The sequence below is a fragment of the Pan troglodytes genome, chromosome 5, assembly GCF_028858775.2.
Source record: "Pan troglodytes isolate AG18354 chromosome 5, NHGRI_mPanTro3-v2.0_pri, whole genome shotgun sequence".
Taxonomy (NCBI): domain Eukaryota; kingdom Metazoa; phylum Chordata; class Mammalia; order Primates; family Hominidae; genus Pan; species Pan troglodytes.
In genome coordinates this window covers 172,429,775-172,457,398 of record NC_072403.2, presented here as the reverse complement: position 1 = coordinate 172,457,398, position 27,624 = coordinate 172,429,775, and the positions used below count along the sequence as shown (strand labels likewise).

At 39.7% G+C, this 27,624-nt stretch overlaps 1 protein-coding gene across 1 annotated transcript in view; it reads right to left on the bottom strand.

Annotated features, from left to right (window-relative positions):
• SLC22A3 (solute carrier family 22 member 3) overlaps nt 1-27,624 on the bottom strand; it is a 109,642-nt gene that overhangs the window by 43,054 nt on the left and 38,964 nt on the right. Inside the window, exons 2-4 of the mRNA XM_001152133.8 lie at nt 10,880-10,983; nt 1,757-1,911; nt 33-201 (exon numbers count right to left, since the gene is read on the bottom strand). Of these exons, the coding sequence (XP_001152133.2) occupies nt 33-201; nt 1,757-1,911; nt 10,880-10,983 (428 nt within the window). The remainder of the gene's footprint in view (nt 1-32; nt 202-1,756; nt 1,912-10,879; nt 10,984-27,624) is intronic.

The following is a 27,624-nucleotide window of genomic DNA, read 5'->3' as shown; positions in this document are numbered from 1 at the left end:
TATAAATATGATGATAACCAAAACCACATTACCAGTAATAAAGGAGGAAGAGAAAGCTGGGCAGCGTGATGGCTAACTGGATTCCTTGCCAGTTGGGGATGAAGTAGGCAATTCCAGGGAGAATTATGATTCCAAGGGTAAAGAACATTTGAATCACGATTCCCACAATCCTCCTTTGTTTCGAACCTACTATTTCTGTCACTAAAGGAAAACAAACACAAGAGGTCACAGAAGCACAAGGTCAGCTCCAAAATAAACAAACAAATACAGAGATGTTACACCTGTTACATCCATCAGCATTGCTAGAACACGCTAGCACTCAGATACGGAGGCTTCCACACTTGCAGAAAGGATGGAGGTGTCCTTCTTGATACTAAATGCTTTTCTCCCACTCTCACCTCTGCCATTTATCACAGGCACTTGCCATGTTCCTCTTATGCACCCAGACCAGCACTCTTCTGGGTACAGTAGGGAAATACGAAGAATATCTGTGTTGGTTTTAGGAAAGCTTCAGTGATGATTATTTTAAAAGGTAATTGTAATTATCAAAACGTAAATATGTTAAGATGGCTACATTTTATCACTGTATCTCTAGAGATATGCACATTCTAGTCTCCTTAGAAGATTCATTATAAATATAAGACTCTACAAAGACTTTTCGTTATCACAAGACAACTTCTATTAAATGATAATTCTCTCCACAGTGTTGTACTTTTCATTGACATGATATGCTCTAAAAATCACGTGGGAAATTTTATTGCTGAAATCTTTTCCTTTCCTGCCCCTTCCCACTAATTGGTTTCTCATATTCTGATTATCCTGGGATAGGCTACTTTATTGTTGCCCTCAGATCACAACTTTGAAGATTCACCTAGGCTGTCTCCTTAAAAATGCCTTGCCTTCCAATGTTACTCTTTCTGTTCCAGACAGTGACAACCAATCCCTCTAATCATCTTCTCTCCTTCTCCCACTCACAGAAAGGTCTTCAGGGGTCTCCAAAATGCGCACTGCTTGGAGATTGTATAGCAGTGACAGAGGAGAGTGGAAGTGCAAAGATCTGCAGCAATAATCTAAGATGAGAATTCACATTTTCCTGGTCAGAAATCCACCACTACTCTTAAAGTAAGTGGCTGGTCCCGAGCTAGAAATGGAACCAAAAGGAGTAGCCAGGGCTTTCCCAAGGGACATGAGAAAAAAGTAAAGTGAACTTTTTCTTTCTTCCATCACCAGAAGGTCAAACTTTCTGGCTATAGAAGGTATCCAAGGGTCACAAATGAACTTCTCATTTTTAGAACATATTTCTCCCATAGTAAAAAGTTTCCCACTTGTACAGAAAGAGGAGAGTTGGCAACACAGGAAAGTAATCTCAAACTGTATCACATAACACAGTGCAGAGAAAATGCTTTAAAAATGCCTCAAAAATGCCTCAAGAAGCTACTGAGATTTTATAAAAATTAATTTCTTATAAAGCAAAGCTAGAAACCATATTATAACAGTATAGAAGTACATAAAAGTAGTTTGCCCCAGTGCTTTATAATATTCTATATTTGGCTCCCAAAGTAAGGTGGTATTTTAGTTTCTAAAGCACGCAGAATCCTACCTCTGAGCTCTCCCATCTGCAGAAATAATTACTGTAGCTGCAGTGAAACCTCCTTTGTTAAAGGACACATGAGGAAGAGGAAGGTTGATTAACTAGCATTTGTTGGCCATCTGGCCCTAGTTTCCAAATAGAGAAGATGGTGTAAGAATGTCTTACCAATCACGTAGCAAGTCATCCACGTCCCCTTTCCAAATACACCTTGCAGGAAGCGGAAGATCACAAACACAGGGAAGTTTGGTGCAAAGGCCACCACAACCCCAGTGATGCCAACACCAAGGCAGGATAGCAAGTAAATGACGATCCTGCCATACCTTTTTGAGAAAGACAGGAAAAGAGCTCACCTTAAACATTTTCTTCAACACAATGGGAAAATATAACATAAAATATTATATTATATCATACCATATTATACTATATTATATTATATCATACCATGTTATACTATATTATATTATATCATTTTATTTTAAAGATGTTTTGTAGAGACAGGGTCTCCCTATGTTGCCTAGGCTGGAATTACAAAATTTAAAGTACAGAATGCATCCTTTGTGATTGCAGTTTCTGAAAAGATGACCCTCCTTGAAACTATTGTTTCACATAGAGTCTCCCCGGTGGTACAGATGTGACACTTTCTAGCATTTTTTATGTGTCAAGTCATAGGGACAGAGAGGCAGAAAGAAGAAGGAATGGTGTGTTATGGCCAGAAGGCCTTGCCTTGAATCTCACCTCAACCATCTACCAGTCATAAGACCTTGGGCTAATTCCTAAGGTCTTCAAAACGAAGGTTTTGCTTGCTTGTTTTTGTTTATTCCCACCTTTTTCTAGAGGGAGGTTGTAGAGAGGATCAAATGAGATGTTAATGTGAAAGCGTTTTATAAACTACAAAGTTCACAGCCAATGTCAGTCGTTCTTAAATTTTGTATTTTATTTTCACCATTGGCATATGTGTTATTAAATAGTTTAGGAAAAGGAACAAGGTATCATGCACAACATTCTGAGAGACTGGTGTTAATTGGTTCAGCATAGTGGTGTCAAATTATTGTCTGGTAAATGTTTGCTATCAATGTCCATTAAGAGATTTGATTCTATTACATCTTTTCATAAAAATTTCCATAAAATATGTACATATAGCATCTTGCTTGAGTCAGCAGAGTAGAGATGGAAGCAGCCTTAGTTTATCTAAAATTTTTTTAGTGGACTCTGTGTCCCCTGCCCCTACACATGCACAGCATACTCCTTGTTAACATTCCCCATGGGAGTGGTACACTTGCTGCAATTGACGAACCTACAGGGACACATCATAATCACCCAATGTCCACAGTTTACATTTGGGTTCACTCTTGATGTTGCAAATTCTTTGTGTTTTGACATGTGTATAATGACACGTATCCACCATTAAAGTATCTAACAAAATAGTTTCTCTGCTCTATAAATCCTCTGTGCTCTGCCTGTTCATCCCTCCCTCTCCCCACCCCCTAGCAACCACTGATCTTTTTTTTTTTACTATCTCCATAGTTTTGCTTTTTCCAAAATGTCATATAGTTAAAATCTTATAGTATGTAGCCTTTCCAGATCAGTTTCTTCATTTAGTAATAAGTACTTACGTTTCCTCTATGTATTTTCATGGCTTGATAGCTCATTTCTTTTCAGCATGGAATAATATTCCATAGTCTGGATGTATCACAGTTTGTCCATTCAACTATGGAAGGGCATCTTGGTTGCTTCCAAGTTTGGGCAATTATGAAGAAAGCTGCTATAAACATGTATGTGTAGGTTTTTGGGTGAACATGAGTTTTCAACTTTTTTGGGTTGGAATTGGAATACCAAGGAGTACAATTGCTGGATCATTTAGTAAAAGTATGTTTAATTTTGTAAGAATTACAAAAATGTGTAAGAATTTTGTCATCTAAAGTCACCTTTCATTTTGCATTCTCACCAGCAATGAATGAGAATTCCTGTTGTTCCACATCCTAGTCAGCATTTGGTGTTGGCATTGTTCTGGATTTTGGCCATTCTAATAGGTATGTAGTGGTATCTCACTGCTGTTTTAATGGGCATTTCCATGATGATATATGACGTAGAGCATCATTTCATATGCTTATTATCATCTGTATACTCTCTTTGGTGAGCTATCTGTTAAGGTCTTTGACCCGCTTTTTAGTTGGGTTGTTTGTTTTCTTATTGTTGTGTTTTAAGAGTTCTTTATATATTTTGGATAACAGTTCTTTATCAAATATTTGCCTTTTGTTAATATTTTCTCCCAGTCTGTGGCTTGTCATTTCATTTGTTCTCTTGATAATGTCTCTCACAACACAGAAAATTTTAATTTTAATTAAGTCCAGCTTATCAATTCTTTTTTTCATGGATTATGCTTTTGGTGTTGTATCTAAAAGGTCATCTAGATTTTTTTCCTATCCCATCCTCTAGGAGTTTTACAGTTTTGTATTTTACATTTAGGTCTGTGATCCATTTTTTTAAAGGGTGTAAGGTCTGTGTCTAGATTCATTTTTTTTTTTTTTTTTTGCATGTGGTTGTCCAGTTGTTCCAGTACCTTTTGTTTTCTGCTTTGTCAAAGGTCAGTTGACTATATTTATGTGGGTCTATTTCTAGGCCCTCTATTTCATTCCATTGAACTATTGGTAGAGGTCTATTCTTTCACAAATACCACACTGTCGTGATTACTGTCACTTTACAGTAAGTCTTGACGTTAAGTAGTGCCAGTCCTCTGGCTTTGTTCTTCTCCTTCAGTACTGTGTTGGCTATTCTGGGTCTTTTGTCTCTACATATAAACTTTAGAACTAGTTTGTCAATATCCACAAAATAACTCGGTAGGATTTTGATTAGTATTGTATTGAATATATACATCAAGTTGGGAAGAACTGACATCTTGACAATATTGAGTCTTCCTATCCATGAATGTTGAATATCTCTCCATTTATTTAGATCATCTCTAATTTCTTTCATTAGAGTTTTGCACTTTTCCTCACATAAATCTTGTACATATGTTGTTAGATTTATATCTAAGTGTTGTGTATTCTTGTGGTGCTAATGTAAATGGCATTATGTTTTTAAATTCAAATCCTACTTGTTCATTGTTGGTACATAGGAAAGCAGTTGACTTTTGTGTATTAGCCTTGTACCCTGCAACTTCACTATACTCACTTATTAGTTTCAGGAGTTTTTTTTGTTGTCGTTGTTGTTGTTCTTTTGATTTTCTACATAGACAATCATGACATCTGTGAACAAAGACAGTTTTTATTTCTTCCTTTCCAATCAGTATACCTGTTATTTTCTTTACTTGTCTTATTTATTGTATTAGCGAGGGCTTCCAGCATGGCATTGAAAAGAAGTTATTAGAGATAACATATTTGGCTTGTTTCTGATCTTAGTGAGAAAGCTTCTGTACAGTTTATCGTCATTAAGTATGATGTTAGCTGTAGTTTTTTTAATAGACATTCCTTATCAAGTTGAGGAAGTTCCCCTATATTTCTAGTTTACTGAGAGCTTTTGTCATATATAGATGTTGGATTTTGACAAATACTTTTTCTGTATCTATTGATATGATCATGTCATTTTTTCTTCCTTAGTTTGTCGATGTGATGGATGACATTAATTGACTTTAGAATGCTGAACCAGTTTTACATACTTGGGATACTACACACTTGGTATGCTACAGTATTTGGTTGTGGTGTGTAATTTTTTTTATACACTATTGGATTCTACTTGCAAATTTTTGTTGAGGATTTTTGCACTTATGTTCATGAAATATATTAGTCTGTAGTTTTCTTTTGTTGTAATGTCTGTCCAATTTAGGTATTAATGTAATGGTGGTCTCAGAATAAGTTAGAAAGCAATCCCTCTACTTCTATCTTTGGAAAGAGCTTTTAGGGAATTGGTAGAGTTTCTTCTCTAAACGTTTGGCAAATTCACCTGTGAACCCATCTGGGCCTGGTGCTTCCTGTTTTGAAAAGTAATTAACTATTGATTCAATTTATTTAATAGATATAGCCCTATTCAGATTGTCTATATAATCTTGGGTGAGTTTTGGCAGATTGTAATCTTTCAAGGAATTGGTCCATTTCATGTAGGTTATCAAATTTGTGAACACAGAGTGTTCATAGTATTTCTTTATTATCCTGTTAATGTCCATGGGATCTGTCAAAATGTCCCCTCTTTTATTTCTAATATTAGTAGTTTATGTCTTCAACCTCTCTCTCTCCTCTTTCTTTTTTCTTAGTCTGACTGGAGGCTTATTGATTTTTTTTTAATCGTTTCAAATAACCAGCTTTTGGTTTTATTTTCTCCCTTGATTTCCTGTTTCTAATTTTATCGATTTCTGCTCCAATTTGTATTTTTTTTTCTTCTACTTGCCTTGGGTTTAATTTGCTCTTCTCCAGTTTCCTAAGGTGAAAGCTTAGATTATTGATTTTATATATTTCCTCTTTTCTAATATATGTATTCAATGCTATAAATTTCCCTTTAAACATTGTTTTTGTTGCATTCCAAAAGTCTTGAGTGTTTTCATTTTCATTTTGTTTACTATACTTTTTAATTACTCTTGAGATTTCTTCTTTGACCTATGTGTTACTATAGATGTGTTGTTTCATCCCCAAGTATTTGGGGATTTTCCATCTATCCTTCTGTTATGAATTTCTAGTTTAATTCCACTATGTTCTGGGAGCAGACACTGTATAATTTTTATTTCTTCAAATTTGCTAATATATGTTTTATGGCCCAGAATGTGATTTATCTTGAATATTGCATGTGAATATTTCATGAGAACTTGAAAAAAATGTTAAGTCTGCTGTTGTTAGATAAGGTTGTCTAAAGATGAAAATTATATACAGTTGATTGATGATGCTGTTGAGTTCAATTATATCTTTATAGGTTTTTTACCTGTTGAATCTGACCATTTCCAACAAAGGGATGTTGAAGTCTCCAGTGAAATCGTGGATTAATCTATTTCTCATTCCAGTTTTATCACAGTTTTTGCCTCTTATAATTTTGTGCTCTGCTACTAAACACATAGATATTAAGGATTATTGGCTTCTTGGAGAATTGACCCCTTTATCATTATATAATGCCCGTTTTTATCCCTGATAACTTTCCTTCCTCTGAAGTCTGCTCTGCTGATAATAGTATAGCTACTTCTGCTTTACTTTGATTACTGATATCATGGTATAGTTTTCTCCATCCATTTACTATTAGTGTATATGTGTCTTTATATTGAAAGTGGATTTCTTATAGACAACATATATGGTTGGGTCTTGTTTGTTGATCCACTGTGAAAATCTCTGTCTTTTAGTTGGCGCATTTAGACCATCTTACATTTAAAGTGAGTATTGGCATGGTTGGATTAATGTCTACCGTATTTGTTATCATCTTCTATTTGTTTCCCTTATTTTTCATTCTTATGTTTGTATTCCACACTTTTTCCTGGCTTTTGTGGTTTCATTGAACAGCAGTTTATAGGATTCCACATTTTCTTCATTTTAGCATATCAGTCATGCTTTTTTTTAAAAAATCTTTTTTTAGTAGTCGCTTTAGAGTTTACAATATACATTTATAACTAATTCAAATCCACTTTCAAATAACACTGTATCACTTCATGAGTAGTATGAGTACCTTATAACAAAAAATACTCTATATATGCTTATGTATGCTTATATATATAAACATACACAACCAAACACATTGTTGCTATTATTATTTTGAATAAACTATTATCTGTTAGATCAATTGAGAATAAGAAACATATTCTCAATTGCTTATTCCTCTCCAATGCCTTTCCTTTATGTAGATCTGGATTTCTAACCTAGATCATTTTCATTCTCTCTAAATAATTTCTTTTAACATTTATTACAAGGCATCAAATTCCCTCAATTTTTGTCTAACAAAGTCTTTATTTCTCCTTCACTTTTAAATGATAACTTTGCACAGTATAGAATTCTAGATTGGATTTTTTTTCTTGACACTTTAAGTATTCCACTTTCTTCTTGCTTACCTGGTTTCTGAAAAGAAGTAGGGTGTAATTTTTATCATTGTTCTTTTACTATAGTAAGACATTATCCCCCCACTCTTTCAGAATTTTTCCTTTATCTTTGGCTTTCTGTAGTTTGACTACGATATAACTAGGTATACATTTTTATGTTTATCTTGCTTGATTTTCTTTGAGTTTCCTGGATCTGTGGTGTCTGCCATTAATTTTGAAAAATTCTCAGTCATTATTGTTTAAAATATTTTTTCTATTTCTCTCTCTCTTTATTCTCCTTTTGGTATTCCTATTACACAAATATTATATCTTTTGTAATTGTCCCACAGTTATTGAATATTCTGTTCTGCTTTTTCAGGTGGTTGTTATTGTGTGTGGGTTTTTTTTTTTTTTTTTCAGTTTTGGAGGTTTCTACTGGGATATCCTCAAGGCCAGAGATTCTTTCCTCAGCTATGCCCAATCTCCTAATAAGCCCAGTAACAACATTTTTCATTTCTGTTACAGTGTTTTTGATCTCTAGCATTTCATTTGGTTTCTTTTTTTAGAATTTCCATCTCTCTACTTACATAGCCCAACTGTTCTTGCATGCTACTTTATGCATCAGACTTCTTGGCATAGTTGTTTTACATTCTTAGCCTGATCATTCCAACATCCCTGCCATATCTGAATTTAGTTCTGATGCTTACTCTGTCACTTCGACTGTGTGTGTGTGTGTGTTTTGGCTTTTAGTATGTCTTGTAATTTTTTCTTGATAGGTGGACATGGTGTACTGGGTAAACGGAACTGCTATAAATAGACCTTTAGTAATCTGGTGGTGAGGTGTTGGGGGAGGGAAGGCATTCTGTGGTTCTATGAGTAGCTCTCAGTCTTTTAGTGAACCTATGTCTCTAAACGGTGAACTTCACAAGTGCTTCTCTATCCCTCTCCTCTGAACTAGGGGAGAAAGGCTAGAGGGGGCTGGAGCTGGGTATTTCCCTTATTCCAAGTTGAAAGCTAGAGGAGGCTAGAATTTGGTGTTTCTCTTTCTCCACTTGGAAGGCTAGAAGGGGCTGGAGTTGGTATTTCCCTTCCCCCAGATCAATGAGGCTCTCAGAAAACCCCAGAAGATTAGGCTCTGGTTAAACATCTTCTCCTGAGGGCAGACATTGTTAAGAACAATATTCTGGCATATTTCAAAATTGTTCCTTTTCCCCTCTGGCTGCCAGAGCATGAGGGATTTTCCTTAATATTCACCTTTGGAACCTTGTAGAGCTTCAGGTGGCAAAAACAAAAAACAAAAAACAAAAAAAATCACAAAAGCTTGGGCCCTCCTTTGGGTGAGTCCCTCTAGAGTTTTTAATCCTCCAGGTCATCCACACTGATCCTCCAGGAATTCATCAATTACAGTTCATGTTTATCTACCCTGGCTCTCTCAAGGAGGTTTCTGCGCCTGTGTTATGATTCTCTGTATTCTCCTGTCTTTCTATTTAGTGGGGTTGGGGGTGCGGGATGATGCTGAAGGTAGTAGTTTGCCCTGTAATCTCACTTCTCTTATGGATCTGAGAAGAATTATTGATTTTTCAGTTTGTTCAGCATTTTACTTGTTGTCAAGACTGAGTGGCAAATTCTAAGCTCCTTATAGGCTGAACAGGAAACCAGAAGCCCCAATCTAGATTTTATATTCACTTTCCACCCTTCCTACACTGTACTCTCATTGACAAATGGCCTATTAAGTTATTTCTTGTTCTTCCTTCACATATATAAATCATGGATATGGAGGAAGAGAAGAAGCCAAATGTAGGAGGTAGAGTTATTCATGGCTCCTCTTTTTCCCAGGTCTGGCCCCTCCCCTCCAAGGCAGCAAGTCCTATATGAGGACAGATGCTCAATCACTTATGAGAATATAGGAAGGGGAAATTCCCCACTTTAGTAAAGTTAATTTAGTTTGGAGATATGGTTATTGACTAAGAGAAAAAAAACACAGATGAAGCAAAACCTAATATCTAAATTAGAAAGAGTAAAAACAAAACAAAATAAATAAATATTTAAACTGCACAGTTCCAAATTGTAGCCAGCAAAAAAAGAGTGGCATGTGGGGGAAATTAGGAAAGGAAAGATGAAGCTTGAAAGGGCTAGAAGTAGAACAGGAGAAAAGGACATCGATAAAAAGAAGAAAAAGGGGAAAGGGCATCACACATGAAAGGATCCAGCAGAAACTCACATGCAAAGGACAGCTGTGGAGAGGGTGAGAGAGAAACATGAAAGAGAAAGAAAAAGTGACAGAAAATGAAACCCAAGGCTCTACCCATTTTGAAGCACTGGTCTGATTAAACTCAGATCTTCAATTGGCTACAGGATATGGGGCCTTTTGTTGTTCTATTAGCTAATTAATTGCTGTTTGCAGTTCTCTAAAGGTAAACTTAGTATCACCCACTGAATGGTACAGTCACAAGAACCCACCATGGGCTGGGCTCGATTAACCAGAACAATATTAGGCCAGATATGGCCATGAGTCAGAGATGGATTAACCAGAACAATATTAGGCCAGATACGGCCATGAGTCAGCAATTTCCAGTCTATATTCCTATTAATCCTGCTAAGGGGGATAGAGAGGAATATTAAATTACTGCAAGTATTTTCATAGTTAGAATTGGGATTAAAAATAGAGTTAAACATGAATACAATAGCTAGCATCAATAATCTTAAGGAAGAAGAATATTTAAATAGAAAGCATGATGTCTTGAATATACACACTCACCATGCCTGCAATTGGGCAGTTGCATTTATGAATACAAAATAATAGAAAAAAACTCCTTTAGTGGTTTTTGGAAAAATATTTTTTTCACAGAGTTTTACATTTGTAGAATAAAATACAAGGACTTCTTTTAAAAAAAATTAGGTGAAACAAATTAGGAATAGGCTAATCTTATGACTAAATTAATAAAACCACAATCAGTAAGTTGTTACTGAAGCACATCAAATTGATTGATTCTGTAGTATTCAGCACAACAGTGCATCAACCCAGTCATGATGTTCCTGCTTTGGAGGTCTGTGTTTTCACTCTGATGCTCTCAGACCTACCGGGAACAGCCTCAGACCTTTGTGAAGTTCAAGGAATAAGGAGATGAAGTTTGAGAAGAAAAGAATTAGTCAAACCAACCAAGTGTGGATGTCATGAATGATGGAATCAAGAATTGTTTGCAAATTTAGCAAAAATATTGTTTTAATAGTTAACATATAACATTTTTCTCCCCGTATTAATGCATGGTATTATAGTGACATAAAATGGCTGTCACATTGGTACCTACCTGTCTGCTGCATAGCCTAAGGTGAATGCTCCAGTCAGGAAGCCGAGGTTCAGGATGGCTTGGGTGAGGTCCAGCATCCACGCATTGACACAGACAAGGTCAAACTGAGAAAACAAAGAAAACACACATGGAGACATGCCAGAATGCAGATCTTCAAAACACCTTATCTTTTGTATAGATCAATGATCTGTAAACATTTTTGCTCATATACTCTTTAAATAAATTTTGAAAAGGTATCACATGCGTATGTTTACATTAACACATAAATATCCTTTGTCAGTTTAAATAACTGCAAAGGATGTAATTTTCAGTATACTATGTTGTTATAACATTGTTCTTTTTTTTTTTTTTTTTTGAGATGGAGTCTCACTCTGTCACCAGGCTGGAGTGTAGTGAAGCAATCTCTGCTTACTGCAACCTCTGCCTCTCGGGTTCAAGCAATTCTCCTGCCTCAGCCTCCTGAGTAGCTGGGACTACAGGTGTGCGCCACCACGCCCATCTAATTTTTGTATTTTTAGTAGAGATAGGGTTTCACCATGTTGGCCAGAATGGTCTCGATCTCTTGACCTCGTAATCTGCCCACCTCAACCTCCCGAAGTGCTGGGATTATAGGAGTGAGCCACCGCGCCTGGCCAACATCATTCTTTTAAGTGTATTGAATAGAGCAAGGGTTCCCAACCACCGAGTCACGGACCAGTACCAGTTTGTGGCCTGTTAGGAACCAGGCCACACAGAAGGAGGTGAGCAGTAGTGGGCCACGAGCATTACCGCCTGAGCTCTGCCTCCTGTCAGCTCAGCAGAGGCATTAGATTCTCACAGGAGCGTGAACCCTATTGTGAGCGGCGCATGAAATCTCGGTTGCGCACTTCTTATGAGAATCTAACTAATGCCTGATGATCTCAGGTAGAATAGTTTCATCCTGAAACCATCTCCCCCAACAGCCCCCACTCCCTCCATCCATGGAATAATTGTCTTCCACAAAACTGGTCCCTGGTGCCAAAAAGGAAGGGATGGCTGCAATAGAGTATGAATATTATATGCTATCAGGTGTCCAATTGCTATAAACAGACTGTTCTTTAATAGTCTGAAATTTGACATCAATTTTTTTCTCTTTGAGCTCTTATTTTCATTTCCACAGACTTTTATTCTAATGTAATGTATTTCATGTAGAAAATATTTTATAGGTTTTGTCACCATACTTCTATGTACAATAAGTTACATATATAAATTGACATTTAATTTTTAAAATTTTCCTGTGGCAATAAGTCTCTAAATATTGGATTTTTTCTGCCTGGGTTATAATAACAATTATCTTTAGACCATAATTGATAAAAAATATAAGATGTAATAAATTTTAAGAAATAATTATTATGCAGAAGTAAAATTTTGTTGGAAATGTACGTCTCCATGGCCAAAAGCGAGTCTAAGTTTTTCTAGTTAGGTCATGAAATCAGTGGATATATTATTTATTACTAGAATGAGTTAGGGCTCAAAATTAATTCTATTTCTGTTTTTCGTTTTTATAAATTTATGGGCCAAGAAGATTTTTCCATATAAATAAATCAGTGGGAATGAAGGGAGTTTTGCTACAGAAATGTTACTCAATTCTTTAACCTCCTTCTCAGCTATATGCCAAGATTCACAGTGATCTATCACCAAATTATTTTTACTTTTTTATTAGCCAGCATGTCATGTAAGTTCTCCTACAGTTCTGCTCTAAGGAAAAAAATGGAAACGATCAGACTTACAAAAAGTTGTTTAATTAAGTCATCAGTCATTTACATTTACTTATAATTAGTCTTACATTAAGAAATTTACTTTCTTAATACTGGAACAATATGTCAAATTGTCCCATTGTTTGATGCACTGAAGATTTTAAAACTTCAAGTCAATGCCTCAGAGAAAGATGAGAGAGAGGCATGATTAATTTTGCAAAGTGGGAAAAGTACAATTTTGGGTAGGAAGCTGCATCCTTAAAAGGGACATGTTCTTAGACAAATTTGTTTTGGGAAAGAGTACAAATGTAAGTTGAGGATCTGAAAACTGGCTCCCTTAAAATTATCCAGGCCGACAATTCCTGTGATCATCTTTGCAAATCTCCAAGTGGTATGCTTACCCCAGTTTCATGCTGCAGTCTAACCACTGCATTAGACTCTAGCATGAAGAGAAAATTAATGTGGTTGGAATATGAATTTTGAGGAGTCTCATAAATACATATTCATAAGTAAACTATCGTATTTACTTATAAAGTCCAACTTCTTGTCTTGGTTTTACAGCTAATGACCTGTCACCTAACATAGTTGGAAAAAATTTGGAGGCAGTAGTAGTTGGCTTCTCACAGAGTTGCTGAGATGATCAGTCAAGATGTAAGAAGTAAAGAGATGTACAGATATGCATAATAGTTGTAATCATGGTCATTTTAAAGGATTTTTATTATCAATTTTGGTTTTTCGAGGTACAAAAATTTTATTTTAAGTAAACAAGTTGATGATTATTTATCTGAAATAATTTCTCATTGGAATTAAGCAGGCATAGTTACTCTATATACTAAAATAAAAGTACATAGAATTTCAGAAAGCAAACAGGGAAATCAAACTACCAGCGGAAATGCAACATTTGCTTTGGAAAAGTATCAACCAGTGTCAAATATAAAAACCCAGACAGTAGAATTTGCTTCATCCATCTGTACTTCAAACAGCTGAGTTAGCTAGCAGAGGCAAACAGGAGTGCTTTTCGTAGATGACATAGCAAGGCCTATCAAGAGCTTGCCTTTTAATACATGTATTCAGCTGCTTTTGAACTATGTGAATTAAAATGCCCCCAAAATATTCTTTAAACCCATAAAATATTCTTTAATATAATACTGATTATCTTCTTGACTGTCCCATAAAAGATATAAATAGGATTTCTCTTATATTTGATATTTAAATAAGAATCAATTTAAAATAAATACTTCAATGGTTAAAGTGCAGCGATAACACAACATTTTCTAAAGCTTTATGATAGGCATCTGGGCCAGATACTGCCTGCCCTTCTGTGTTTTCTGTACCTCAGGGGACTACATTTCTCAGATTCCTTTACTGGCAGGGTTCCGTGTAGGTTGTACCAGTAGGGAGCTAGTGCAAAATCAGAAGGTAGGAGGGAGGTAGTGGACATTCTGCTTCTGGCTGTGGCAGCAGCTCCAGCTCCAATCCTGACAGTGGTGGCTGTAGGAGTCAGCCAGTGCCCAGTGTGCCTGGCCACATGGGGGCAAAGGGATACTGCCCCACAGCTGCCAGCTTCATAATGGCCACCCAGCAGGGCAGGGACTGACCACCAAGACACTGCAGGAACTGTCCTTCCTGACCCCTGTCCTCTCCTTCTTCTTCAGCTCTTCCAAAACAGCTCAAATCCTAACCCTGTTATTAAATCCCTCTCTGGTTAAAATACCTAGCCTGGTTTCTGTTTTTGTGACTGGGATCTTGCCATCTTTCAAAAGTCGAAAATAAAGCAAAAAACAAATTATGTGTTTCTAAAGAAATGCACACACATCCACACACGCTTGTGTTTCCTGTACAGGGAAAACTGCAGGCCCAAGGATTGAAGGGCTTGATGTTGACTCTTGCTCATAGAGTCAGGGGGCAGACCTCTGCCTCTAGGGGCTGACGCTTCCTAATCAGCTCTCAGCTTGCTACCTGCCTGCTGATGCAACAGCTCTGGGCCTGTGATGTATCTTTCATGTTTAAAGAGAGATTAGTGGGCACCAAAGCCATGAGCTTCACAGGCTAAGTACTTTTTTCTGATATAAAGTACTAAAAGCTTGTTGTAGTTCCTTGGGAGACCTAAAACCCACCTCTTGTCAATGGGAGATCATTGTGGATCACCAACAATTCACTTAAGTCTGAATCAATGACGCACATTTATGTCCTTCTCCTAAGGCAATCTATGTAGAACAACTGGGGCATCTCCTATTTTTTTTTCAAAGTATACACATGCAAAAACATTAAGCAATTTTAAATGTTCATAAATCCATGTGTACCCATTCTGTTACTTATTAATCTTCAAAGTCACTTTTACACAAAGAAAATGACGCCTTTCGGCATGAGCAGAAAGTCAGTCTGATAAAAGACTCAAACAACTGTTGGTGTAATGTAAGGATAACATTGCTTCGTTTTGCAGAAAGCCTGAATAACTGTAGCCAAATGAGAAACTTTTGAAGGGTTTCCAAGTGAAGGTTTTTCTTAGCTTTTCTTCTTTGTTAAAATCCAAACAGACATTATGTTAATTTGAGTTGTAATGATGAAATGCTGGGGCAAGTAATTATTAGATATATGCTAAAGTTGTCATTTCTAAATTATCCTTAAAACAAGAGCAACAAATAATCTCCCATTTACAAAGGTCAAAGGTAAGAAGTAAGGCAGAAAATAATGCAAGTATTCAAAAGGCATAGAAAATGTGGCACATATACACCATGGAATACTATGCAGCCATAAAAAATGATGAGTTCATGTCCTTTGTAGGGACATGGATGAAGCTGGAAACCATCATTCTCAGCAAACTATCACAAGGACAGAAAACCAAACACCACATGTTCTCACTCATAGGTGGGAATTGAACAATGAGAACACATGGACACAGGAAGGGGAACATCACACACCGGGGACTGTTGTGTGGTGGGGGGAGGGGGGAGGGATAGCATTAGGAGATATACCTAATGCTAAATGATGAGTTAATGGGTGCAGCACACCAACATGGCACATGTATACATATGTAACAAACCTGCATGTTGTGCACATGTACCCTAAAACTTAAAGTATAATAATAATAATAAATAAATAAATAAACTCAGGAGAGGGGGCCTCATTTACTCCTCAGACCATAGGCAATGGACCCAGGTGACCATCAGCTGGATTTTTCCACTGGGTTCTAGGTTAGCCCTCTTGAACAAATTCTCACTTAAGAGATTCTAAGATTAGACGATATCGCAGTATTTTACTTTAGTTATGAGCCATCGGAAATAGCACTCATTTGCGGTGTGCATTGTTCTAGGAGAAAGGGAAGTCTCTAAAGTCAAATTACAATATCTATGTGCTTCTGTTTTAATTTTCTAGGGATGAGTTGTCAATGGAACCTTTCCTAATCAGCTCTTAGCTTGAAATCAGGAGTCACTAAACTCTTCATCAGTATTAAAAATAACAATAATAATAATAATAATAATAATCACTGACACTGTCAGGTGTGGTGTGCTCCTGGCTACATTTTGCACTGGCCAAAACAATGACATGTAGACCTCCATGGGCAACTTCCATTTTTAATCAACCACACAGTACCATAACAGAGCCTAATAATGGCTAAAAATTATAGTAATCATAAATAATAATTTGGTTTGGGTTTCCATGAGGAAAAGGGATGTCATTATTAATTCGGGTCACCATGAAAAAATTTTAACATGATCTTATGGCACTATTTGGGCACCTTCATTTAATGTCAAAAAGTTAACACTTCTTATACTATAGATATAAAGAGTAATTATCAGGTATGTTGGAGATCACTCCAATTTGGTTTGCTTGGCATTATGCCGACAAGGCTGGGAGGAATACCAGGCATATGCACACCTTGTTTCTGTCCCTGGGAGGTACTTGTTATATAGTTTGGGAGCCAAGGTCAATTTCTGTGAAGCAAATGTAGAGCAGCTGAGATCTAAACAGAATGGAATCGACTAAATGTAAGATAACTTCAAACAAAGAAATGGCCCATGGAGGTAAGAGCAGCTGGAGACTTGAAGAAGGTTGGACCAGAGAAGGTCCCACAATGAGCTGGATTTAGATAGAAATCAAAGGAAAAAGAAGGGCCCTGAGGACAAGATGAGGAGCAGATCCAGCCACAGAGACAGAAACGTGGGTGCCAACAAGGTTCGGCCTGGCACATGACTGGGAAGTACACTGTTTTAAGCTGGGCAGCTGCTTCTCCCCATCCCACCTTTGATGGGGAAGGGAGTGCGGGTCCAGGGCCAAGACAGGAAACCAGGGGATCTGCAATGATTGCCCAGAATGGGGTGATTTAGTTTAATGCAGAGAGGCGTCATTATGAGATATAGGCTCTTAGATCCTCACTTGTCATAGAAGCTGTTCTCCAAGGTTCATAACTATCAGGCTTTACTGTAGGTTAGGCAGCTAATCTTCAAAATAGGAGGGAGAGATGTCTTCTAAATGCATCGCTTTTTGTCTAAACTTGTGAAATTGGGAGACATGAAAGTATTAAATCTGTTTGAATAATAATTCCTGTCATTTATTAACTTCTGCCCTTGGTGACTCATCCTCAGGTTGTACAAGATATATATGATACGTCAGCCCCTCTTTCTCCAGGCTGTTTTATTTCTTTGTAGTGAAGCCTTGCAGTTACGCATCTTAAAATGTTTACAATTTCTCTAAATAACTGAGACTGTCTAAAGACGAGAAGAAGATGAAAGGTTCTAAATATGTGCTGGGTTCTCTTGGCAAAGATGAGTCCTAGTTCTGGAGCCAGACAGCCTGGATGTCTTGACTTGGCCGCTCCCAGCTCTGTGTCCTCTGGCGATTTTCCAACATTGTTGACCCTTGTGTTCCTATCTGTAAGATGAAGAGCTGGAGTGATGAGTCATTGGTATAATATACATAAAGTACTCAGCCCAGTGCCTGAGACACAGTAACCGTCCAATAAATGTTACCAATTGCATTATAATCAGTGATATAATACTGATGATAATAAAATATATATATATATAGAATTACTTGAGGTAAATGAAAAAATGCCTGAGCCCAACTCCAGTCCAATTAAATAGGATTTAGTCTAATATGCAGTTGATATAGAGGTTATCAACTATTTACCTGCTGGAAGATAGTTAATTTCAGCATATTTTATAGGACTGGCTTCTCCCCTCCCTCAACACCCTACATTTTATGTCTACCTGAAACCTCAGAAGTTGACCTTTGGAAATAGGGTCTTTGTAGATGCAATGAGTTAAGATGAAATCATGCTGTATCAGAGCGGGCCCTAGTCCAATGACAGGTATCCTTTGAAGAAGAGAAAACAGAGACACAGCCACATACCAGAAAAAAGGCCATATGAAGCCAGAGACAGAGATTGGGGTGATGCATCTACCAGCCAAAGAGTGCCAAGGACTGGCAGCAGTGCTGGAGCCAGGAGAGGGGCATGGAACAGACCCTCTCCTAGAGCCCAAGAGACAGCATGGTTCTGTGCACATCTTGACTTTGGACTTCTGGCCTCCAGAACCAGGAGCGAATCAATTTCTATTTTCTGAAACCACCCAGTTTCTGGTATATTCTTTCATCAGCTCTAGGAAATGAATACTCCTATCAGTTTCACATAAAACAAAGATTAATAAAACAACAAGGAAGATAGCTCTCTCTTCTGCATTCTCACTCCTTGGAATTCAGGGATGAGCTTTGTGCTGAGTCCTGGTCCACACAGCTGCATCTCCCTGGTGGCTCACTCATCTCATTCCCCAGTTGCAGCCCCCTGGAGAGAGTGTACATCTTTTTCCCACCTCTCAGGTGTCAGCCTGGACCCGCAAGATACTGGCTTCCCAAGCAGAGAGGACCCGACAACCTAGCCGTGACGGGACTGTCTCTCAGGACAGACTCTGACCAGTAAAAGATGGAGCACAGGAGAAGAGGGAGCCCAACCCCCTCCATGGCTGTTCTGAGACACAGATATTCCACTAGACTTTGCAGAGCTCCCTGGGGAGTGAGGCCAGTGCCTTGGCTGTGGAGTTGTGGCTGGCTTGGGGTTCCTCGCTCTGAATTGCTCTCCCTCCTTCCTGCCGCTCTTGCTTTCCCCCCTCTTCCTTCCCTAGGACGGCAGCCCTTGATCAAGAATTAATACATAAGCTTTTGCCCCAGGCTCCGATTTTTAGGCCACTCAGGCTAAGGAGTGCTTAACAAGTGGATCATAGCCATCTGAATAGGGCTACTCTATTTTAAATTCATGCCTCCCCATTTTGGAGGAGTCTGTTTAAAAAAGTATACCTTATAAGTGGTGATTAATTAGTTCTAAGTAAGTTAATCAAAGGCACAAATACTTGGCAATCATAGCTACTGTTTTTCATGAACTAAACATCTTGAGTCACTGCATTGATTTAATGCAATTCCATCCAAAAGGATGAGACCCACACAGAATCCCACCCAAGGCCAACCACGTTAGACTTCACTATACAGACTCTGCCCCATCCCTGCTGCAGCCAGTGCTGACCAGGTTCAACACAGTCTCCAAGGCTGTCAGCCCAACCAGCAGGTCCTGCTGCCTGGATGGGTTTTGTTGCTCTCAGCCCTGCAGCCATAAACCTGGCACTACCAGGGTTTCCCTTCCACTAAGAGAGAAGAGTGCTAAGCCAGGGCATGAGTTAAGAGCTGAAATTGCAGCCTCACTCTGACCATCTGGGTGTAGTATCATCAACACTGGGAGTACAAATGGTCAAGAAGGGACCAATCTCTGACCTGCTCTACCCGTGGGCTAGGAGGAGAGACGTGTCACAGAGTCAAGTGGACATGCCACGCTGCACATCAGGGCACAGTGACAGTTGCCTGACACCCCTTACTTGCTCCAGTGGCAGTGGCAGGACTGAATTTTGAAGAATCACCCTCCCCACTGTGAACAAGAACAGAACCCTGTCAGTTAAGGTGCTTGGCCATCCTTTGCCGTGGCCTCCCACATGGCCACGTTGGATTATTCCAAGGACTGGCTGACAGAATTGATGTTCTCCTGCTTGGCACTTGGTAGACTCTCCATAAACACTTGTTCATTGATTGGATCAGTCAGTTGGATATTCCAAGGAACTGGCACAAGACTGATATTAAATACAAGACAAACAAATGGCTCATGATTAAGGGCCAATTCTATGGAAAAATCAGGTCACACAACTTTTTAATCAAGTGAGATGATCAGCCTTCTATACGAGATATTTCATCATCATGTCATCTGACCGTGAGTGTTCTGGAAAGATGACTAAATTGGATGCTCTAGCCAGTGACTATCTAATACATTCACCTCTTTGGGAGCCCAAGAGGGGAGTCTTCCCCTTGGCTTCTCTCCTTGGTTTGGGGGTAACTGACAGCCAGTGCCCTGCAGCTCCAGTTGTCTGGATTATTGCATTTCCTAACGCTGGTCTCGTACCTGCCCAAGCAGGCCATGACTTAGCAGCTGATGCACAATGCAGCTTTGGGGTAATCCTTTCTCTGTTCCTTTACTCTCTAATAAAGAACCACAATCAGGTAACATCTCTATTTTCATCATACTTATTCTTGTTGCAGATAATTGCTGTTAGCTTCTTAAGCTGATTCCTGTAAAGTTTATTTGTAAGAAAATAAAAATAGTGAATAAGGTGGTGTATAGAACAGTCCCAAAGGGAAAAATGACTAAATTCAGAAGCACAATGTAGACAGGCAACTTAATGGGGACTGGACTCACAATAAGAGGCATTTCTGTGAGCATTTTACAGAAATATTTTTTATCATAAAATAAGCAATTAAAGTAGAGGTTGAGAAACATACAGCAACTTAGTAAATCATTATTTTCAAAAGGAGAGCTCATGACTTAACACAGTGTTCTCAAAGTGTGGTTCCTGGTCTAGCAGCAACAGCATCATCTGGGAACTTACCAGGAATGCAAATTCTTGGGATCCACCTCGGGCACACTGAGTCAAAATTTCTAGGGGTGGGTCCCAGAAATCTATGTTTGAATACACTTCTCCAGGGGATTCTGATGCACACTCAAGTTTGAGAACCACAACATAATGTATTGTTTGTATTTTTTTTTCTAATTGTACACTCTGACATGTATTGCTGGTCACCTTCTAGGAAGCCAAAGAATATGACTGCAGGCATGGGCATTGTAGACAAACTTAATGCATCTGTTTTCTATTGCTATATAACAAATTACCACCAACTTAGTGGCTTAGAATAACACATATTCATGATCACATGGTGCTGTAGGTCAGAAGGCTGGGGGAGGCTCAGCTCTTCTCCCTGTTAGTGTCTCCCATGCAAGGTGTCAGGGGCAGGCTGAACTCCATCTGCAGGCTCTGGGGAGGAATCTGCCTCCCAGCTCATCCGGGGCATTTACAGAATCCCAGTCCTTGTGGCTGTGGGACTAAGACCCCCATTTTCTTGCTGGTTGGAGGCTGGGAGTACAGAAACAAGGTCATGCCCATAATAAAAGGAGTTAGAATTCATTTCTAGATTATAATCCATGTAATAGACATTATCTCCAGGACAAGGATGAAATGCACATGCTATTCTGGGAAGATACTAGGAGAACTATTAACTGAGCACATTTCTGGATTTTTGTTTGGTTTTCTTTACTAGTTTTTACCTTGGAAAATACTGACAGCATTTCTGAAGATACGAGATCCAAAGCCTGATGAGGCTGGCAAACAGTCAGAGAAGTCTAGGGCAGCATTTCCTGAGGTGACGCCAATAAACACTACTCCCATGAGGCCTCCAAAAACATGAGTGGAGACCATCATACATTAGTATAATGTCTCAGATAGCCCTTCTGAATGCAGACATTCCAATACATTGGCATTTTAAGGTTCTGACAAATCCCGTAGCAAAGAAATCTTTTTGCCTAAGCTGAGATTGTGTCTACATGTATTTCCTTGGGAGCCCCTCTTGCTGTGCAGTATTGGAAATACTGCTCATGAGTGTGGCAGTGATAACTGTAAAGCCAGGAGCAGGCTCTGGGAGAAAAGCCGGGGGTCAGACTCCTGCTCACTTACAGGCAGTGAGAAGAGTTTGTCTTTGGCCTCCTTCCCTCTGTCAAATGCTCCTCCCCTACCACTCTGTCTTCACTTATTTGCTTTCCTCTGCCAACCTGAAACCTACAGAAAGCAAAGTTGGGCTGGGCCTGTTTATGCATCTTCCCAGGTTTTCCTGGCTCTACATGCCCCTGGCCTCGGCAACTTGCTATGTGGGTGCTCGGGCAGTTGCCACCAAAGTCTGTGTCCTGACCTGTCAGCTGTCTATCTTCCCCAGAGGTAAGAGCTGGGCCTGGGCATGGCTGCCTTGATGCCATGTGCATGAGGCACAGCAGCTGCAGTGCCAGGTTGTACCCTGCTGGAGGAGGACCCCTCCTGCAGTGCTTGGAGCAGGGATCTGGCTGTCCTGGTGGCTGCATGACCGTGAGGTGGCCAAGCGGCCTGGGAAGTGTGCAGTGTGACCATCAAGATGAGAAATAGGAAGGAGCCAGGAGGTCCATTCCAGATGCATTACTCTCTCCATCCTCTCCACAGATTCCAGTCCCATAAAAGGCTCCAAAGCAACAGCAACAATGACACCATGCCTTGGGGTAAGTGCTGTGCATGCCTGCCGACCTCTGCCCTTCTTGGAGAGCAGGTGCCCTGGCTCTGCCAGCCCTTGGAAGACGTCTGTGCTGCTGGGTGGCAGCAGCTGCTCTATGCATGGGATCTGGAGGGCTCTGTGGGGACCCTCATGTGTCCACTTTCCTGCCCACTCTGCCCCACTCCCCTTCCCTCACTCTGCCCACCTGGGCCTATACTTCCCCTTCCCACAGCAACCTAGCAGAAGCTTTGCTTCTCCATGTGTTTTCTGAGAAATCCGGGCTATGAAAAGATATAGGGAAACTTTATAAGATTTTCTCAGAATAAGGACAAAAGACTTAAAGATAATCTCACTCAAAGAGATACCCTAAAAACCAAGAACTGCACTTGAAGAATGCAACTGGGGATAAAGTCACAAATACCCTGCAGTGCCACAACCTTTCCTCTCCGAATATTTCCTTCTATTTCCCCTTCCTTCACCTAACCATGAAGGGGAAAGGGCAGGCTTCAGAAAACAGAAAAGACAGGCTGGAAAAGAGAGAGTGAGATATATGGGCAGAAGTATAAGGAGCTGGAGGTGAAAGCAAAAGCCCCAAAGGCAGCAAGACCCCAAGAGGCTCCTTCATGTGCGCAGGTGCACGAGCAGAAGGTGCCCGTGCTCAAGGTGCTCAAGGTGCACCCTGCTCTGCAGAAGGTGCAGGTGGAAAAAGCCACACCGCTGACAGTCCACATTCATCTCCAGGGGCCTGGATTCAAACAGTTGAGAGACACTGCTATGCACAATAACAAAATAAGACATAAGAAATAGACCTTGGCTTCCAATTCCTAAAGGTCACTGAGTCACAGATTTATGGATTCCTCTCTCTCCCCATTCCAATTGAAAGGACCCAACCAATACATTAACACAAATTCCAAGCCACAGATAGAAACTAGAAAATGGTCATGCCCACAGACTCAATACTTGGGGAAGTTTTGACAGAGAGCAGAGCAGGCAGGAGCCACGTTATCTGTCCCAGGCAAGAGAGCCTGCGAGGGAGGTAAGCAAGGATTTATGGATCCCTTTTTCTGTTCCCCTTCACTAACAGCTCCTGCATCGGCTGGAAGGCAGAGGAAGGCTGCAGGGAGGATTCTGGGGTCCAGTTGTGCAGGAGCCCATGGGTCCAGCTGCGCACAGTAGGGCCGAGGAAGCTTGGTCCTGGGTGCAGGTGTGTGTTGAGGGACTGGAGGCCACGGGGCAGACAGTACAGAGGTCAGAGGGGCTGAGCACCTGAAGGGAGGGCTTACCTCCTTCCCTAACTGTCTTGTTCAGCCCCATCAAACTCTCACAAGGAAGAGTGGCCAGAGCTCCTGAACCCTTGGATATCTCCCCCTGAGCCCTGCCAACCAGAAAAAATACAGTAACTGGGAAGTGAAAGAATTGAACAAGGCACTGTGTCTCCCATGACAGAACGCAGGGCACCTGCTACACCGAACAACTCTGTCCATCTACAAATATGAAGAGAAGATGCTGGCCAGGCAGGGCAGCAGGGCTCAGCACAATTCTTCAGAAGAGCAGAACTGGAGAAAATGATTCCATGCACAACAGTACACAAGAAACAAGAAGTAACTAAAAACCTGAATTCATGCTTTCAGTGAGACACAAGAGTCTGCTGCATTGACAAAATGAGAGCAATTAATCATGAAAAAGGAGCATCCTGCAAAAAGGAATCACTGGAGATGAAAATTATAACTGCTGAACTTAAGAACACTGGGAGGCAGGGAGCTGCACACTGGCGGCCAGAGGAGAGTGAGCAGGACCCGGAGCGCTGGTTTGATAAATGCACCAGGAACCTGAGAGCACAAGCCACAGAGGAGGAGACTGCGAGACAAGAAGAGGAGCCCAGAGAAAGCCCACTGTGCGGAGCCTGCTTTCCCTGCATGGGAAAGAGGTGAGTGGAGACATGATGAGGCACACAGATAAAGTCCACCATGTGGAGATGGCTTCCCCTGGGTAGGAAGGAGGGGAGCGGAGTCACAATGAGGCCCGCAGAGAAATTCTGAGGGTGGAAGGAAGGTGGGAGTCGAGCAGCAGGTCATGGAGGGAGCACTTAGATCCCCTTCCCACCCAGCCTCCCAGACCCCTGGGGCTGCCTGGGGGAACTGGAGATCTGGGGATCTGGATGCTCCTCTTAAAGCTTGCATGATTCTCTTGTGTTCAGCCCCACTGGCTCCCCTGGCTTAGAAACACCTGAGTCTTTCCTGGTCTCTAAGGTGCGAGTTGCCCCTCCCTGAATGCTCCTGTCTCCTGCCTTCCTCACCCTTAGTGTGAGATTCCAGTTTCTCTGCTGAACTAAGTCAATTATTGTCTATATTTATTGATATGGACTGATATCCACATTCTGAGTAAAAATTAAAATCAGATTATAAAACTGGGCATATGATTCCATTGGTGTAAAACACCCTGAATTTATGTATATACAATCATCCTCAGGAGATGACCATAATCTGGGGATTCATTCTAGGACCCTCCTTGGATACCAAAATCCACAGATGTTTAAGTCCCTGATATAAAATGATATAGTATTTGAGCCAGGCGTGGTGGCTCACTTTGGGAGGCCGAGGCGGGCAGATCACCCAAGGTCAGGAGTTTGAGATCAGCCTAGCCAACATGGGAAAACCCCGTCTCTACTAAAAATACAAGAATTAGCTGGTCCTGGTGGTGTGCGCCTGTAATCCCAGCTATTCAGGAGGCTGAGGCAGGAGAATTGCTTGAACACAGGAGGCAGATGTTGTAGTAAGCTGAGATGGCACCACTGCACTCCAGCCTGGGTGACAGAGCGAGACTCCATCCCCCCCACCAAAACTGATGTAGTGTTCACATATAACCTATGAATATCCTTCCATACACTTTAAATTATTTCTAGATTATTTATAATACCTAATACAACATAGCTACGTAAATAGTTGTTATACTGTATTGGTTTTTATTTATATTTTTTTCCTTTTTAAAACATATATTCTATCCATGGTTGGATAAATCTGTGGATGCAGACCCCATGGATAAGGAGGGAAGACTGGACACTGAAATGTCAGAAGAGGACGCCTATTAAACTGACCTAAAGTTCTGAGTGGTTGGGTGATTGGTGAGTTTGTTTTCACATTTGCGTTTTATCCATTTCTTTTTGTATTGAGTGTGTTTTATTTTTATGTAGTTAAAAAATATATAAAACTATATTCACTTTGGAAAAAAAAAGAAATTCTATGTATAGAATGTGAAGTCACACATTAGGAGGGTGGGGAAGGGGTTTTCATTGAGGGAAATAAAGTGTAGTGAGCATAGCAAGAGGAAAGGGGGAAGGGCCCCCCAGGGTCAGATGCAATATCTATCGGAGGCTGATTTGGGGTGCAGTGGAGTGGGGTGCTCTTTCTGACAATTACATTTGAAGTAGTTGTTAGTGGGAATTGGGGTGAGTTGGAGTGGGGTGGGCAGACTGCCTTTAAAAGTCTTTCAAATGATATTTAGTTTCACTTGAAACTTAGGAAATAATTTGAAACGTGAAAACACTGAGGTTAACCAAGAACCTCTCTCTAAGTACAGTTAATTCTATAATGCCGAAGGAAAGTTCACTCGAACTGCTGACAAATCCAGTTGTGGTAAATGAGTGTTCCTGGCATAATGCAGCCCTAATTCACTGCCATTCCCTCATGTCCTGAAGCCTAAAGCATAGGCAGAGCTTGGATTTTGTGTGCTGGACTCCTTGATAGTGTTTTTTGTGGGTATTTTTTTCTTTCTATTCTTAAGATTGGGCCATTTTTAAAAATCTATTGTCGATTTCACTTATTCTTGCTTCTGCAATCTCCAATATGCTATTGAGACTGTTTAGCAAGTTTGTTATTTCAATTATTGTACGTGTTCAGCTCTGGAATTTCCATTTTTTAATAATGTAATTTCTCTGTTGAGATTCCCTATCTACTCATTCATTAAGACAATTTTTCCTTTAATTCTTTTAATGCCCTTTGGTTGAGCATATCTACAATAGGTGCTTTGAAGTCTTTGACTACTAAATTCAACATGGAGGCCTATTTAGAGTCAGTTTTGGGTGACTGACAATTTCCATAATCTCCCAGCCCCAGGCATTATCACATTCCCGGTTTCCTTGCATGTCTTACTAGCTTGATATATCAAAGGACAGGGCCTAAAGCTAGTAGATAATAGTCACTGCAGCCTTTCTGAGTCCTCTTGTGCTCTCCTGGTGATCATTGGCTTATTGTTCTGGTAAGAAGTTAGCTGACCTGGACTCAAACTACAAGCTCTGCTCTCCTGTGATATGCAGCAACTGACAAATCCCTAAATTTTTCAGCTTCTGCAGTTGCTTTGCTTCAGGCTGGCCTACTGAAGTCTCCCTTATGTTTGCATAAGTTGGTGGTCAGCCAAGTATTTGGAAAGAGTTTATATTCAGATTTTGGGGTTCATCCTATCTGTGGTTCTCCCATTTCTAGGGAAACGTGCCCTCCTAATTTCCAGCTGGTGTGCCAGTTTTAGGCTCTGTTCTCTTACATCTTTAGCCAGCAGGGCCTCAGCTTCCTATCACCCAATGTGCACATGGATTCAGGAAATGTACTCAGTTAATAAGTGAATAAATGGATCTGCATTTTTATTTCTTTTTCTAAGACAAGTCATACTGGATGAAATTGGGAATCAGCATGCTTTGGCTCTTGTAATATAATACAATGCCTACAAGATAATATTGCCTGCTTTCACATTTAAAAATTATAGGAAATGTGCTTTCAGACTACAAAATAATTCTAAAATAAATGATTTATTTTATTAAGAAGACTAAATAATTCCTACCATTATACATATGTCTTTTAGAATTTTTAACTTAAAAAATTTTCTCCATTCCACTGGACTCACTGGAAATATAACTAAATGAAGTGTTATTGTCACCACATGTGATGCTGGAATCTCAGAGGTAGGACAGTTCTAGTAGTCTCTTTGATCCCAACCCCAACACATCACCCTAAGTAGGTTTTCGGTTCCACTTTCCACTGGTAGAAAAATCATGGCTGAAAATAGACATCATAATAATCTCTTTGCTAATAAAAGGCCTCTATTATTCCTCTTCATAGTTGTAAAATAAATCATTTATGAAAATAAAATCAACGAGTTTACATTAAACCACTTCTTTCTTAGGCCTAATTAAGTGTGTGTCTCAATTTATGTGTTAAACCTGGAAGATATTGTAGTATAACTTTTAACTATTAGTGTTTAAACAATATATTCATATACCTTCCCTTTAGAACAGTGTTAATTAGAGTTGTGCACAGTGTCCAACTCACACTTTTCCCAGTATTCTCAGTTCCAGAGACAACAGTCAGCCTTGAATACTGGAGAGGAGTCAGCTTCTGTTTTACCTTACTCCATGATATCAGCCATAACTCCTATTTGAAG